The sequence below is a fragment of the Clupea harengus genome, chromosome 17 (assembly GCF_900700415.2).
Source record: "Clupea harengus chromosome 17, Ch_v2.0.2, whole genome shotgun sequence".
Lineage (NCBI taxonomy): Eukaryota > Metazoa > Chordata > Actinopteri > Clupeiformes > Clupeidae > Clupea > Clupea harengus.
Genome location: NC_045168.1, coordinates 23,683,205 through 23,697,687, shown reverse-complemented (window position 1 = coordinate 23,697,687; position 14,483 = coordinate 23,683,205). Strand labels below are relative to the sequence as shown.

The 14,483-nt window shown below is 42.7% G+C and overlaps 2 protein-coding genes across 2 annotated transcripts in view; both read left to right on the top strand.

Annotated features, from left to right (window-relative positions):
* The window catches only part of LOC105905187 (zinc finger protein 510-like), a 7,226-nt gene extending 5,014 nt beyond the window's left edge, over window positions 1-2,212 (top strand). The window contains exon 4 of the mRNA XM_031583973.2: window positions 170-2,212. Coding sequence (XP_031439833.1) covers window positions 170-990 — 821 coding nt within the window. The 3' untranslated portion in view covers window positions 991-2,212. The remainder of the gene's footprint in view (window positions 1-169) is intronic.
* A 1,249-nt stretch (window positions 2,213-3,461) lies between these two features.
* The window catches only part of LOC105905188 (collagen alpha-1(XXI) chain-like), a 33,581-nt gene continuing 22,559 nt past the window's right edge, over window positions 3,462-14,483 (top strand). The window contains exons 1-7 of the mRNA XM_031583712.2: window positions 3,462-3,678; window positions 8,705-8,814; window positions 9,190-9,750; window positions 11,045-11,210; window positions 11,539-11,764; window positions 13,928-14,101; window positions 14,360-14,437. Of these exons, the coding sequence (XP_031439572.2) occupies window positions 8,730-8,814; window positions 9,190-9,750; window positions 11,045-11,210; window positions 11,539-11,764; window positions 13,928-14,101; window positions 14,360-14,437 (1,290 nt within the window). The 5' untranslated portion in view covers window positions 3,462-3,678; window positions 8,705-8,729. The remainder of the gene's footprint in view (window positions 3,679-8,704; window positions 8,815-9,189; window positions 9,751-11,044; window positions 11,211-11,538; window positions 11,765-13,927; window positions 14,102-14,359; window positions 14,438-14,483) is intronic.

Below are 14,483 nucleotides of genomic sequence, written 5' to 3'. Positions count from 1 at the left end.
TTAGCATACTAGCAAGCCTTTTATCAGTGCCCACTGTGCTGTTGTTAGTGTTTGTAAGGTTTTTGCATGATTTATCAGAAGTTAGATTGATAGTTTTTGACCAAAACTCCTTACTGCTGATTTCACTGACTTATATTAATTAAATGTCATCTTAATTCCTCCTTTACAGAAATGACTAGTTCAGATCTTGCCCTGCCTGATCCTAATCTGGATTTGAGCACATCGCTGTCCCCCCATACAGGACTAGAATGGGCCCCTCCTGAAACATTTATCCATTCAGACACCAACTGTGACCCTAAGATTGAGTCAGAGAACGGCCATTCCAGTTCTACAAACAGGGACGAAGGAAGTGAAAACAGCGGACATGACAGTGTAGACTATTACCACGAACAGCAGAGCACGTGGAACAGTGACATGGCAGCTGGTATATATCATGCACCCCATCCAAATCCCATGCAACACAGAGACTGTAGTAGAGATGGACACGAAGAGGTACAGAGAGAGGAAGTGGAGCTTGGGAATGCACACTTCACACACTGGACAGCGTCTCCACTAAGGAGTCAGTCATATCTGCACAAGCAGTGGTCAAGACACAGAAAACCACCCGGGTCTGTGAGTGTCTTCAATATGAATCTCTCAGGCGCTGTATCCTTAGACATGAGGGCAGAGGGTTCTGGGAATCAACTGAACATGCCCTTCACAGCAGACCAGGAAAAGAGATTCACCTGCCTGTTATGTGGGAAGAGACTCCTGTCCGAGCAGACCCTGAAATCTCACCAGAAGATTCACACGGGATATGCACCACATCAGTGCAACCAGTGCGGCAAGAGGTTTTCTCGACTCGAGAACCTCAAGGTGCACCAGAACATACACACAGGACTCAAACCATACACCTGCAAATTCTGTCTGAAGAATTTCAACGCTCCAAGCAACTTCAACCGACATAAACGTGCTTGTCTGAAGAGAAAGCTAGCCCAATTCAGTTTGTAGTAGTCGGAACTTGTTTACGTTGGTGTTAGGCTCAGGTGAAATGTGTTGTAACGTGTCTTTGTGTGGTGTGAAGTTCAGGTGTAGAGACAGAATAATGTTGTAGATTTGAACACTCATTACTTAGTTACATATGAAACATTTATTTAGCAAACCATTTTATCCACTCTAGCAACAGTGAACATAAACATAGCTTAGTCAAATGTGTCCGGCCTTAACAGGGACGTTCTTAGGGCATTCCTTCACCTTCATGACTGACCCAGTTACCAGACAAGTGGGTCTCTCCGTGTGGCTCACCTAGGAAATTATTCCATACTTGAGTAAGGCCTTCTTTACTCTCTTATACTTTTCTTGACTTGCAATGTCACTGATTGGATGTTGGAAGAAGAAATGTGTTACATATTAATCAGATAACCTTTTGATGTGGTAATGTGGTAACACTTGATCCTTGTTGTTGGGTGGTGGTGGTCATATTAGGTAAAAGTAACTCAATTTGTATGCTAAAGGTATTGTGCATGTTCCTTCAAAAGTGGACACATAGTCATGGTGTACTTCCATTAAGCTGCAGCTGTGCATAATTAGGAGGCAAATATCTAGATGCTATGATGGATTTTCTACCTTAATAAATCATACTGACAGCTTCTTATACATTCCTTTAAGAGGATGTACATCAAGGCACAATTATAAACAGTGGCCATATTGTCCTCATGAAATACAGGATCATCATCACAGCAATCGTCTTACTACGCCTGATTGTCCGGTTTTGTTATCTTCTCAACTGATGAATTGTGATAAATTATGTGACGTGTATACTCAACATTGCTGCAGTTAGTCTTTAAAAGAGAAGATGTCCTGTGTTACTGGACTTCCAAAAATGTGTCTTTCATTTTGTCATTATCTTTTAATCTGTTAGTCATCTTTGTCTTTAAAGTGTTTTATTTTTTGTCAAAAACTAAATATCAAATATGTATTAGGTAAGGGCTGAGAAGTTTATCAAGTGTTAATTTCATTTATATGGGTTCAATTGTGTTTTTTAAAGTTATTTAGGGTTTTGTTGTTCCAAAAACGTCCCGTAGAGGGCATTACTGAACCCTTCATCATGGTGGCTGTAGAGGTGACTGCATGTGATTTTCCTAGAGGTGGCAGGGCAAATTTATGTTGATGATATTCCTATGAAGACTCTGTATTTGTGAAATGATTATAAATAGACAGGTACTCTTATTTATAATATTCCATGTGTAACTTCTGTAAATTACTTTGACAATATTTCTGTGGACTCACACACTTTCCAGTGTCCTCTCAAATACCCACATAAACCTACATACAAATACACTGTAATTACAGGCTAATTTTACAAACCTTAATAATGATTAAATACAACCGACAGTGCAGCAGACTACAAAAAAAAAACATTACACACCACAGACATGTATTAATCCTGACTGACCAAAGGCGACAAGACCTTTTTTCCATGTCACTGCATGTCCACTTGGCCACATAATATTCTGACGCACGTCAGCGAGCCAGTTTGTGCTTGGTCCTCTCCACACAGTGAAAGCCTCCGTAGAGGTTGAACATTTTCTTGTGGTAGATTGGATCCAAAATAGATGGGTTAATTTGGGGTTTGTAGCAGCTGGTGAATGCGTGTGTGGGCGGGGAGGCTGACTGACGTTTCGGTGTTTGGACTCGTGGGTTGGGAAAAGGCGCCTGTGCCGAGGGGTGATGGGACAAAAAGGAACGAAAGAAATTAAATATTGGTGTAGCGCAGAACAACATTGCACAGGCTCAGACAGCAGTGAAAAGTGAATGAATATTCTTGCATGTCTTGGTAAAGCCTTGGGTAAAATGTTATCATTATAACTATATTGACTGAAGAAATCCTGCTTCATTTTAGGAGGTCAAAAGACAGATGCTACTCAGCAAAGCAGCGTGCTCTTCCGGGGAAAGAAAACATGCACACACATTGTTACAGATGCTGGATAACAAAAGCTGATTTGTATTGAAAAGAGAGTATTTCATACCAACATAAATGTGTTAAGACGTGTCGTACTAAATTAACCAGAGAGCATTTGCAGTGTGAGGATAGTCTACTTTTTTGCTTCTTATGTAAAAGAGCAGCCTTAATGATTTTTGTAGCGTTGTAGATGAACAAAACCATCATTGGAATAAACCATACATAGCTGGTAAGGATTGTCTTACTGGAAACATCCATACCCTGATGAGCGGTTTGCATGATAACTTTCTGTCTGAGGCATTGAGTGCATAAGACGATACACAACCTGCAGAAAGCCCCATTTTCCATAAACATTGGTAGTATAAAATAAAGATGGGGGTCTGGTTCATCTAATGTGGAAAAAAAAACAAGCAAAACAAAAACAAGCAGCTGAAGCTGGTTTGGACAACTAAGGATAAATGACAGCTTAATTGTAAGTTTTCTTCTGTAATGCGTATGAGTTATATATTTTGCTTCGTGGGTATGTGTGTTGAAAAAATCCTGATGTTTATGTCCCAGTCTTAATTATCTAGGGGCGTCCAAGTATTCACAGGTGGAAACCGATGCGGTTCCATGACGTCTACGTCACGAATCACTACAGTATAAATACTTGCAGACTGAAAGTTATGCTCACATACAGCATGTACACTCCCTCTAGTGGTAACAACTTCACTTTTCATTTGGAATTTGGAATAGAGGTAAGACTCGAAATTTTCATTGCATGTTTCACGCTCTAAATAGAAATAGCTTACGTGAAATTGCAAATATAATGATATATGATAATATATTCTAATTGTGCATTTTTATATAGTTGTTGTCCTTAACTGAAAGTAATTTGTATAACTTCAAATGGATTATGAATTTGCATGTGCAACAGGTGAAATTAAAGTAATTCAAATGTTATAAAACTATTATTTATTAACACATGATAGGACAAAGTCGGCATGTCTTTCGTAAATAGCGTAGTAAGTTAGTAGTGGAACAGAAATGTAGCCATCGACATGTTATCGGTGCAAAATAAGCATGACATCCTCAGAGGTTTGAGCGAGTTTAAGTTGATTATTACAAGATCATGAGAAATGGTGTAGCCAACTGAGGTGTAAGCTAACTGCTATTAGCACCCAACTTCCGCCTGCTGGCATGAGTTGATGGAACTCTACGGACACCTGTTCGAACTATCCACATGAAACGGTCTATTTTCTACAGGAAAAACAGTCTGAAAAGCTACCTTGGCAGATAAATACAACGGGTTAAACGTATCCTCCCAGTTTCAAAATCCACGTTAACTTTTCAATATTTAATCTGCAAATGTTTTAGTGTAGTGCCTACCAGCTACAAAACATTTTTCACCTCAAACTCTCATGGGCATTGAGGTTACCCTCCTAGCCAGACATAATGTCTGCAGTGTCCAACAAAAGTTTTTCTAGTGGTTTAGGGTCAAAAGAGCACCGCCTGAAATCTTTTCAGGAGAAACAATACATGTACTTCGATAGGTACTGGATAAAGCCTTGACACTATATCATCTTCATTTGCGTATAATGCTCCACTATACCATGGCTACTTAGAAGCTCTTGAACTGATCCAAGTATGGGGTAGTATATCCAGCATTTTAAGAATGTGTAGTAGGCAACGAAAGACTGAGTTTACTGGCAGTCCAGTGACCAGAATGGAGAGCTGTAATTTGCTGATTGCAAGCTACTGTAACAGCTTTGTGTTTGTCCTTGTGTGGCACAAGATTCCTGACTGGACTGCTGCAGGGTAGCCTATCATGTGCTGGCGTTTGGCTGCTTGTTACCCAAGGAAACATCTGGGATGGATGTGGCTCAGGTCTGGCGTGGGTCCATCTTACACACGTGCAGAAATGGTAGACATTTATTTCATAAAGACGACAGTGTAAGATGCTCTCTGTTTACATTCCTCGCGGATCCAGCAGAAGTTGTTTCTTTAGTTATACGACAGCAGATTTTTGTCAACAGTAAATACGTTGGCCCTGTCTGTTCTTTTCATAGTTTCATCTCTAGTCCCTGCTGCTTCACATATTGAAGATGTTTAGAAGGGAACCCCCCTGTGTGGGAACATTAACTCCTACAAGCAGCATCGAGAGATGGAGGCCAGATTGAGTTTGTATGTTTCTCATCTCCAGGGACCCCAAACTGCCAGAGAACATGGTGGAAGATAGTGCCGAGGGTATTGTGAAACTTTCAGACCAGTGTGTTGTCAGATTATTCTGTTGTGGCATTTTGTGCCTGTAGGAAGAATGTGGAAAAATGTGACCTACCACAGTTCATAGCTATTCCACACTCTTTAAAAGCCTTTGGTATTGGTGCCTTCAAACTGTCAATGTAATGGGTCCAGAGGTGTTCATAGTGTCACCCTGTGACCTTAGGGGAAAAAGTTGGCTGCTTTAGTGTACTGACCACAGCCTTAGACTACATCAATGAATTAATCACTCAAAACCTGGCAATGAATCAGGCTATCAGCTCTTGTTTACCTCACTGCGGATACATGCTGAAGTGTTTACCCCGCGCTCTATTAAGGCCGATTTAGCGGGAATTGGGTGCACTGGAGCTGAGCGAAGCTAATAAGAACAAGTGAAGGATGCTAATTGGGGTGCACGGCTAACCGCACGAGCAGGGGATTCTCCTCTGCTCCGAAATCCGGGAATTTCAGGTTCACAGACCAGCGATGAGGTGCTGTAAATTGCCTGTGTAATTAGCAATCCAATTCCAAGGGAACGGATCTTGCGAGCTTTGCATTCTTGATGCGATGTGCTGCCAAACAGGGAAATAAGCTAATGGCTCGGTGCATTGTGTATGTGATCAAGTATTAGCCTAATTGCCCTTATTAATAAATGGAACATTTATTCAGAGTCTAAGCCTACATCAGAGTTCATAGGCTTATTTCTAAATGCAGAAGTGGCTCTTAGTTTCTTAGCTACTTTCTGTCAAACTTTAAGTCAGAATGATAGGTTGTGTTTGCACGTCTCACTGTGTGCTTGGTATGTTTTGTACCAAACGGCCCAGTTTTTGAAAGCCCTAGGCCCACGTCTATTTTGGTGTCGTCTTGGATAGGTGACCAAACAAAAGCACATAATGGCCAGTGCATTTTTCACTGTGTAAATGGGAATATTTTTGTCCTCACTGTTTACATTTAGCGAAAGATTAATCTGTCTGGATAGCCTGTATAATATATAATAAGACTTACTTTATACATTAATCATTCATTTTGAGAAAAGATAACTATAAATCTTTGCAGTTAGACATGGATTTGGATGGATTGCAAAAAAAATAGAAAAGAAAAGCAAAATCCCTTAAGAACATGAAAGGCACTATTATACCACACAACATCTGGTGAGAAATGTTCTAGAGGGTGCCTGGCTCCCCACAGCGAACCAAACCACCAACCACACTCCCAATGGAGGAACTCATTAGCGGGCTTCAACCTGGCCAGGAAATCCCACCACGCGCACATGTAAGACAAGCAAACACTTCCCTTTGAGTCAACAGCATGGAGGTATATGTAGGTTAGATGAGAACTCTGAGGATCTGGGCTGGGTTCGATTGAGCTGTGATATGTATGTTCCCAAATGGCACAGAACCGGGAGCCACAGATATTTGGATTGTATGGGGGTATCGATGATTTCACCAACCCTACGTCATATGTGGTTTGGCAATTGTCTGTATTTCCTGGCAATAATGTGTCTTTGATGTAAAATCTCTGAGATATAACAACAGTATCTAATCTTGAAACACAAGAAATATTTGTCAGAAGTGGACACAAAACGTATTCTCACTAGTTTCTTACACTGTATGTCAGTATAAACTGTATCTGTAAGAAGTGTCAATGTGATAAACTTATGGTACTTTAACAAACAGTGAAGATTAAATATAATTTGCCTGTGATGAATCAGAGGCAAGGTTACACAATTCTGCAACGCATGTGTTCTAACTATCTGTTCACTATTTCCTCAGGTCAGAATTTCAGTTGGAATGTTTTCCATTTCTCACATGGTGTTTGCTGTTCAAATACAGTCACTGGATAGTTATGTTAAGGGTGCTGTGTCCCCAAGAACCCTGTCAACAAGTGATCATGGAGTTCTCACGTCCTAGGGATTGCCTTATGACCTCTACAGGGGCCGGTAGTTAACAGCCTGTAGCCTTTTACTACTTCACTTTACGAGATTTGCTTCTCACAAGGTGATAGATGGCTGTAGTACACTGACATGTCATCCATGCTTACCAGTATGACCTATGGTGAAGATGCTATTACTAAGGCCTGTGCAGAATCAAGCTTGTTTCACTTTACTGTGACACACATAAAAAAATATGCAAGAATGCCAAAATATGCGATTTTCAGTGTTGTATTTTTTTTTTGCTTTTTTGAGGTAGGGAGGGGGGTTGGAGTTGGCAGGATGGAGAATGTGTGATGTATCAATACAGAGCCCCATTGTACAACACTGTTAGAATAAGCGAACAAAATCAATCAATACAAAATGTACTCTAGACTTTTCATAAGCAGATGTGAAAATCATGGGTTCAGAATCCACTGGCATCAGTTTGTAAATTATATATTAGAACATGGACAGAAAGTAGACACAGAATATATACACATGTACACAGGTTTATGTACACACGCACACACACAAATGCACACACACAAGCACAAATGCACACACACACACACAAACAAATGCACACACACAAGCACAAATGCACACACACACACACAAATGCACACACACACACACACTCACACACAAGCACAAATGTGCACACACACACACACACACACACACACACACAAATGCACAAAGGGACATGTGTCTGTGATGTCCTGCTCATATTGTTGGCCAACACGCAGCAACATTCCATGTTTATTTTTGTGTTGTGCCCTCCAGCTTTCTGCTTACATTGTTATTTTCCTTGGCTGCAGCCCCGTGGTTGGTAAGGCGATGTTGTTTGGCTACATGAAAGCTCGTAGATTCCACTGAAGCGTGGCAAAAAAACAAGACCACACGGTGTTATGGTACGACGCAAAACGTCCCTCTTACCAAGAACACTTTTTACAAGGTGGAATAAAAGTGGATTGCTGGGTCTTGCAAACTAGAAGAACCTCCTTTTTCCCCTCCTTCAAGGGAGACGGAAGCAATATTCTTTCACATGCAATTTTATTCATGTCGTTTTATGTATATTATATTCAGCACTGACGCACATGTCTCCTGAAACAAAGTAACACATCAGACAGTCCAGGCAGAATTGTTTGAGAAGTGATTCACTTGGCATCCGTGTGTGATGAGTCGGTTACACCACCACCGGTCACAGAATGAGACCTTTGTGGGGACCGTGGCAATCGATGCGTCAACAGTCAAATTAAATCCATTTGATATGTTGTGAACGTCCGCTCCGGTGCTCCAAGGTCCGGCTGACATTTCGCATGATTTAACCTGGAAAATGTTACGTGGTTGGGGTTTACAAACGACAGAGAGTTGGCATAATCCCTCAACTGAATGTTCCTCTGGCTCACGGCCACATACTGACACTCCACCTGTTTTCACCTCACCTCTGCCTGGATGGCCATAACCAAAATATTCCATCACTGTAGCAATACCGTCTAGTGACAAACAGTCTAAGCTGTTCCATGTACGTTGCCGTAAAAGCAATTTGACGAATAAAGGTGTTACAAAAGTGAGCCCTACAATAATTTGTGGTTTTATTTCTTCGCTAGATTGCAACCTCTGACAACACTTGCAATGATGCTGTGGACACTGAGGGTACTGACCACTCTGCTGTCCTTGGCATGTCTGCGAGCGATAGAGGAGGAGGACATTAGAGCAGGTGATTACTTCAATTTGTATGTTCTGTTGCAACAAAATACGTGCAGTTTGTTCCTGTAAGTGTGTAGTTGTCAGAGATCCAGTATAAGTATAATGGAGCCTTGGTCTTTTAATCAACCTCATCTTGGCTTATATAGTGGCTGTATGGCAGTCATTTTATACTGGATCACTTTCTAGCACTGAGATATTTTGACACAGAGATTTTGTAAAACAACAATACAGTAGAAGCATGATACTGGGAAATGGTTCTGGACCTGAATGCTCTTATTAAAAAAAAGTAATATCTGTGATTGTCCAAACTGGTGTGGTCTGATATTACAACAGTTAATTAGGAGTTGAAATCAAGTTGTTGTATTTTTTTTTGCTGGTATTTCAGGCTGTAGTACAGCAGTGAATGACCTGGTGTACATCCTCGATGGCTCCTGGAGCGTGGGAAGCACAGACTTCGAGACGGCCAAGCGCTGGCTGGTGAACATCACCAGCGGCTTCGACGTTGGCCCGCTCTACACGCAGGTGGCGGTGGTGCAGTACAGCGACACGCCGCGGCTGGAGATCCCGCTGGGCCGCCACCAGAGCACTGCCGCGCTCGTTGCCGCCATCCAGGACATCAGTTACCTGGGCGGCAACACGCAGACGGGCCGTGCCATCAAGTTTACCATCGAGCACGTCTTCCCCAGCTCGCTGCGCTCCGAGGCCGTCAAGAACCGCATCGCCGTGGTGGTGACCGACGGCAAGTCACAGGATGACGTGGTGGATGCTAGTGTGGAGGCACGGGCGCAGAACGTAATCCTCTTTTCCGTCGGGGTGGGCGACGAGATCACCACGTCCGAGCTGGTGGCCATCGCCAACAAGCCGCCGAATGACTACGTGCTCCACGCAGAGGACTACACAACCATCGACCGCATTCGAGACTCAATGGAGCAGAAGCTTTGTGAAGGTCAGGGACGATGGAGAGAGGTCTATGTGTATATGTGCATCTTTGTTTGTATGCATTTTTAGGATGTGTTTGTGTGTGTGTGTGTGTGTGCGTATGTGTACAGAATGTAGTAAGTGTGTGCATCACCTAACTTGGATACAGCATTTATTCCCTGCTCCTTCCTTACGTGCACACAAACACAGACTCTCTCTCTCTCTCTTTCTCTCTCTCTCTCTCACACACACACACACACTCTCTCTCTCTCTTGCACACATACACACAAACACACACACACACACACACACACACACACACACAGATGTGTGTATACCCTACAAAGCTAGACCTATCAACACATATGGGCACATAGCACCAGCACAGACAATACAGAGTACACACAATAAGCCTTCAACCTGAGGAATCAATCAGTTTGTGCTTTTGTCCTGCAGTACAGCTTCTGTAACCTTATTTTAGGCTGCTGTTTAAAATTTGGACTGATACAGGCACAAAACAGTGCTGAACTCTGTAGCGAGCGTCCATACAGTGTACAGTAAGTGAATCTACAGAGCTGAAAGTTTCATTAAGCTGATAGCGTGACCGAGTGCAGTTTATTCCAGCTTGATATAAATGAGTGTCGTTTAACTCTAGTTGTAAAGTAAACTCAGCACATAAACATAACACTTCTCATTTCCAGTGGCACTGGCCTGGCATTAACAACCTAATAACTCCGGATCTGTCACGCAAGCCCAGAGGTGGGTCCTGTGCTGGTGCTCTCTCTTTAAAAAACCTCCCTTTAAAAAAAAAAAAAAAAAAAAGAAGTGGAGGCCAAGCCTGGAGGCCGATGCTCGACTCTGCTCCGTTCACGCCCTTTGAAAGGGAAAGCCACACCGTATCACTGCCAACCCCCCGGCATGAGGCCATGGCTGGGTGGTGCAGGGAGTCGCAGAGTTACTGAGGGGAAACACATGTGTGCTTACGGCTAGCCGCAGCGCGGCTGAATGCGTGAGGGGAAGTGTTGTGTGTTTAGCCAAAACGTAATAGAAAAACTTGCTTGATAGAAAAGTCATAAAGGGACCCATGTGGTCGAAGCAGCGAAGTTCCCTGTGTAGGGTGACACAGGAGACCCAGCTGGTGTTTTGACGGACTGCAATGTTTTAAACACAAAGAAATTAGATGAGTCGTATCCATACGAACAGCAGTTATTTCGTCCATCTAAAATCATATGCGCCATATATGTTAGGGTTGGGGAACTGTTTAATATCTGTCTATGTCTGGTCTTTGATATATGTACTGTATGTTTTTTGTCTCAACACAGAATCGGTGTGCCCAACACGTATCCCCGTGGCCTCTCGCGATGAAAAGGGCTTTGAGCTGTTGGTGGGGATGAAAATCCATCTGAAGGCCAAGAAGATTGCGGGCTCCCTCGCATCTGAAGCCGCCTACCATCTGGAGAATGGAGTTGACATCACGGAGAACACCAGGTGGGGCTGCAATAGAGAGACCACATTAGTCCAGCAGGCCTGAAGAACTGGATCAAGACCATTTCTGTGATTTTGGGAACTTCAAAATTGAATATTGACATGTTGCTATTTAAGTCACGACAGAGACTTTAACTTCAGCAATTAAGAATAGTGATGAGAAGTCCGTTAATTTACAAATTACTTTGAATATTCATTACTATTTTACATTTTTTGTTAAGGGAGTTGCTGTAGTATTGCAGAGGAAATCAGAATGCTATAGCTGACTATAGGACAACAGTCCAAAACAGGTGTGTCATGTTTGATTGACTCTGACATTTGTGTCATTAAGGGAGATCTTTCCAGAGGGTCTGCCCCCCTCCTACGTGTTCGTGGCGACCGTTCGTCTGCGGGCATCCCTGCGCAAGGAGAAGTTTGACCTGTGGAGAGTGCTGTCCAAAGACAAAGCCACACAGGCGGCGGTGACTCTAAACGGTGCCGACAAATCAGTTACCTTCACCACCACCAAGCTCACCAACGGCGAACAGAAGATCACCTTCAACGCTCAGGGGGTTGAGGTTGGTAAAAAACTCTACTGCTTTCCGGGGCTTTTGGGGTTGCCATGTTCTTAGCAGAGAAGTAACTTTAAAGTGTAGACCTAAGCGCCTTACTGGTGCCGATTTCTCTGCTCTGTGGTTTAAGGGTGTCGTTTCTAAAGTATCATGTGGCATTACAGCGCATTTGTAGCACTTGTGACCAAGTGTTTACTGGACAATAATAGAGTCTTGTAACCAATTGTATTGCCTCACACCCTATACAAGGCCTAATTAACAGCAGCGTCTCTAATAAACACATAATAAACAAGTGTCCAAAAAACAGCCGCTAATACAATTAGCCACTGAATATCAGCCATGTTTGTGTGGTTGACAATATGAGGAATTGATTATATATGACCGGCACAGAGAGTACAGTCTATAATTCTATTTGTTGCCTCCAACAAAATGTTGTATCTCCACTGGAATGATAAGAAGGAAGAGTTTCCCTAAATACTTATATATAATATTCCTGTTGTTTCTCTACCCTGGGCATTTTTTATATTTGTTTACATTTTTGGGGGTGGGTTAGAAAAATAGCCTGAAGTAAAAACTTAAGGTGCTTCTAGGGCATGTTTTCATTGAGACTTGAGAATTACGCGATTGTTAAAAATCTGTTGTAATGGCAGACAATATTAGACCATAAAAATGGAGTTACTAAGGAGTGACCAAGCAATTATTATGCACACACAGTTGAAGGGCAGACAGTTCATTTGTAGGCAGGCAGTGTAATAACATCTCACCACAAGTGTAAGTCTAAAATGATAGAGTCTTAAACCTACTTTTATCCAAAACACCTTATCCAAAAGATACTTTTATCCAAAACAACTTAGAATAGACTAGGCACCCAACACTTTCTTTTTTATTTTGGGTCAGTGCTTTATCTCCATACATCCTTCATGGTTGCTGGTGGTAGGGCTGCAATCATCTAAGCTCTCTGGAGCACACACACGCTCTGATGTAAGCATTATGGGTAGCGGCGTATGAACAAGCCTGTCCCAAGAGAATGTTTTCTTCTCTCTGCTCAGGGAGCAGTGGAAACCCACTGCCAGGCAAGGAATGTCAGTCCTGGCGCTGCTCTCACTGTTTCCACGGTAGCAGTAGCATCCACTCTGACCCGCCTTGTTTTTCTTTTGCTTTCTTTTTTTTTCTCTATTTTTCCATGAACATTCATCCCTCCATTCATGATTTGATGGATGCAACCCGATGTTATTTAGCGCGGAGAGACAGGAGGATGCATCCTCCCTCCCACATCCCCAAGCTCAAAGTGCCTCTTTAACTAAAAATTCTGATGACCTGTGTGTGTGTGAGTGTTCACGCTGTGTGTGTGTGTGTGTGTGCATGCTCTCTGCGTAATCCTCTCTAAAGCTGAGGGCCAGGGGCCACGGGGGAAAGCAGAATTTTTCCGTCTTCCTCTTTTTTTTCGCTGTTGCTGCACCTCAGAAAAGAAAAGCACTGTTTCGGAGAAGCTTGGCAGTGACTGGAACAGGAAGATGGTTGGACCTAACTTGTGGCATGGCTGCCCTTTCATAAGTAGCATCCTGGGCTATGTATTTAGGAGCTGGGGTGCCTAAAACCATCCCCACAGACTGATTTGATCGAGATGTAATTAAATGTTTTGGGCTGACATTATGGGATCAAAGCGCTAGTCACACACAGTGCTTATTGTCATTGAGGACAAAAAAAAAAAATGCAGTCTATACAGGAAAAATGAATTCTATGGGGGAAAAGAGTCCGTTTCAGGACATATAATAACATGGCAACAGCGTTCTCCTTTCCAGGCTCTCTAATTCTTTTCCTCTGGGCTCTCATCCCAGTTATTTCAGATTCAAATAAATCTGTTGTAAGATCACCACTGAATTCCAGTGAATGCATGCAGTGAATGTATGCTGGGTCTACATAGTGCATAAGACTAATTACTAGAACTTAAAGTGACAGTTACACTCTCTCTCTCTCTCTCTCTCTCTCTCTCTCTCTCTCTCTCTCTGTCTCTGTCTCTCTCACACACACACAAACACACACACATTCAGATACATAAGATCCATCATTAACATGTCAACATGCTGTCAACATGAGATGATGCTGGACGGTGAAAATGTGTGTGGTGTGCACGTGATCTGATTGGTCGATGCGACCCTCTCATTACAGAGGCTCTTTGACGGCGGCTGGCACCAGCTGAAGGTGCTGGTCAGGCCCAAGCATGTCACCTGTTTCCTTGACGACGTCCAGATCCAGGACGAGAGCCTGGAGCCCGTGGTGCCCATCTACATCAATGGCAAGACGCAGATCGCCAAGAAACTCAGTTCAGAGGCTACTGTTCCTGTAAGTCACACACTGATGTATTAACACAGGTCTTGTTCAGCTGGGTGACTGGGTCTGAACACAGGGGTGCAATGATGAGCAAGTGCTGTTTTTGAAGCATGCTATTTTGTGGTAGGCACCTGCTGTGCAGTTTTGCAGTACTGTTTATAGAGAACAGCCTCTCCATCCTGAGCATTTACTGCCTTTTTTATTTTTCAAACAAACACATTTTGTGTGAATATTTCTTTCTTTCTTTCTTTCTTTCTTTTATGAATGCAGGTACAAATACAGAAACTCAGACTGTACTGTGACCCACATCAAAGTGAACGGGAGACAGCATGTGAGATCTACTCTGTGGTAAAACACACATTCTGTGATAATGCATCATAGACACAAAGCAAGC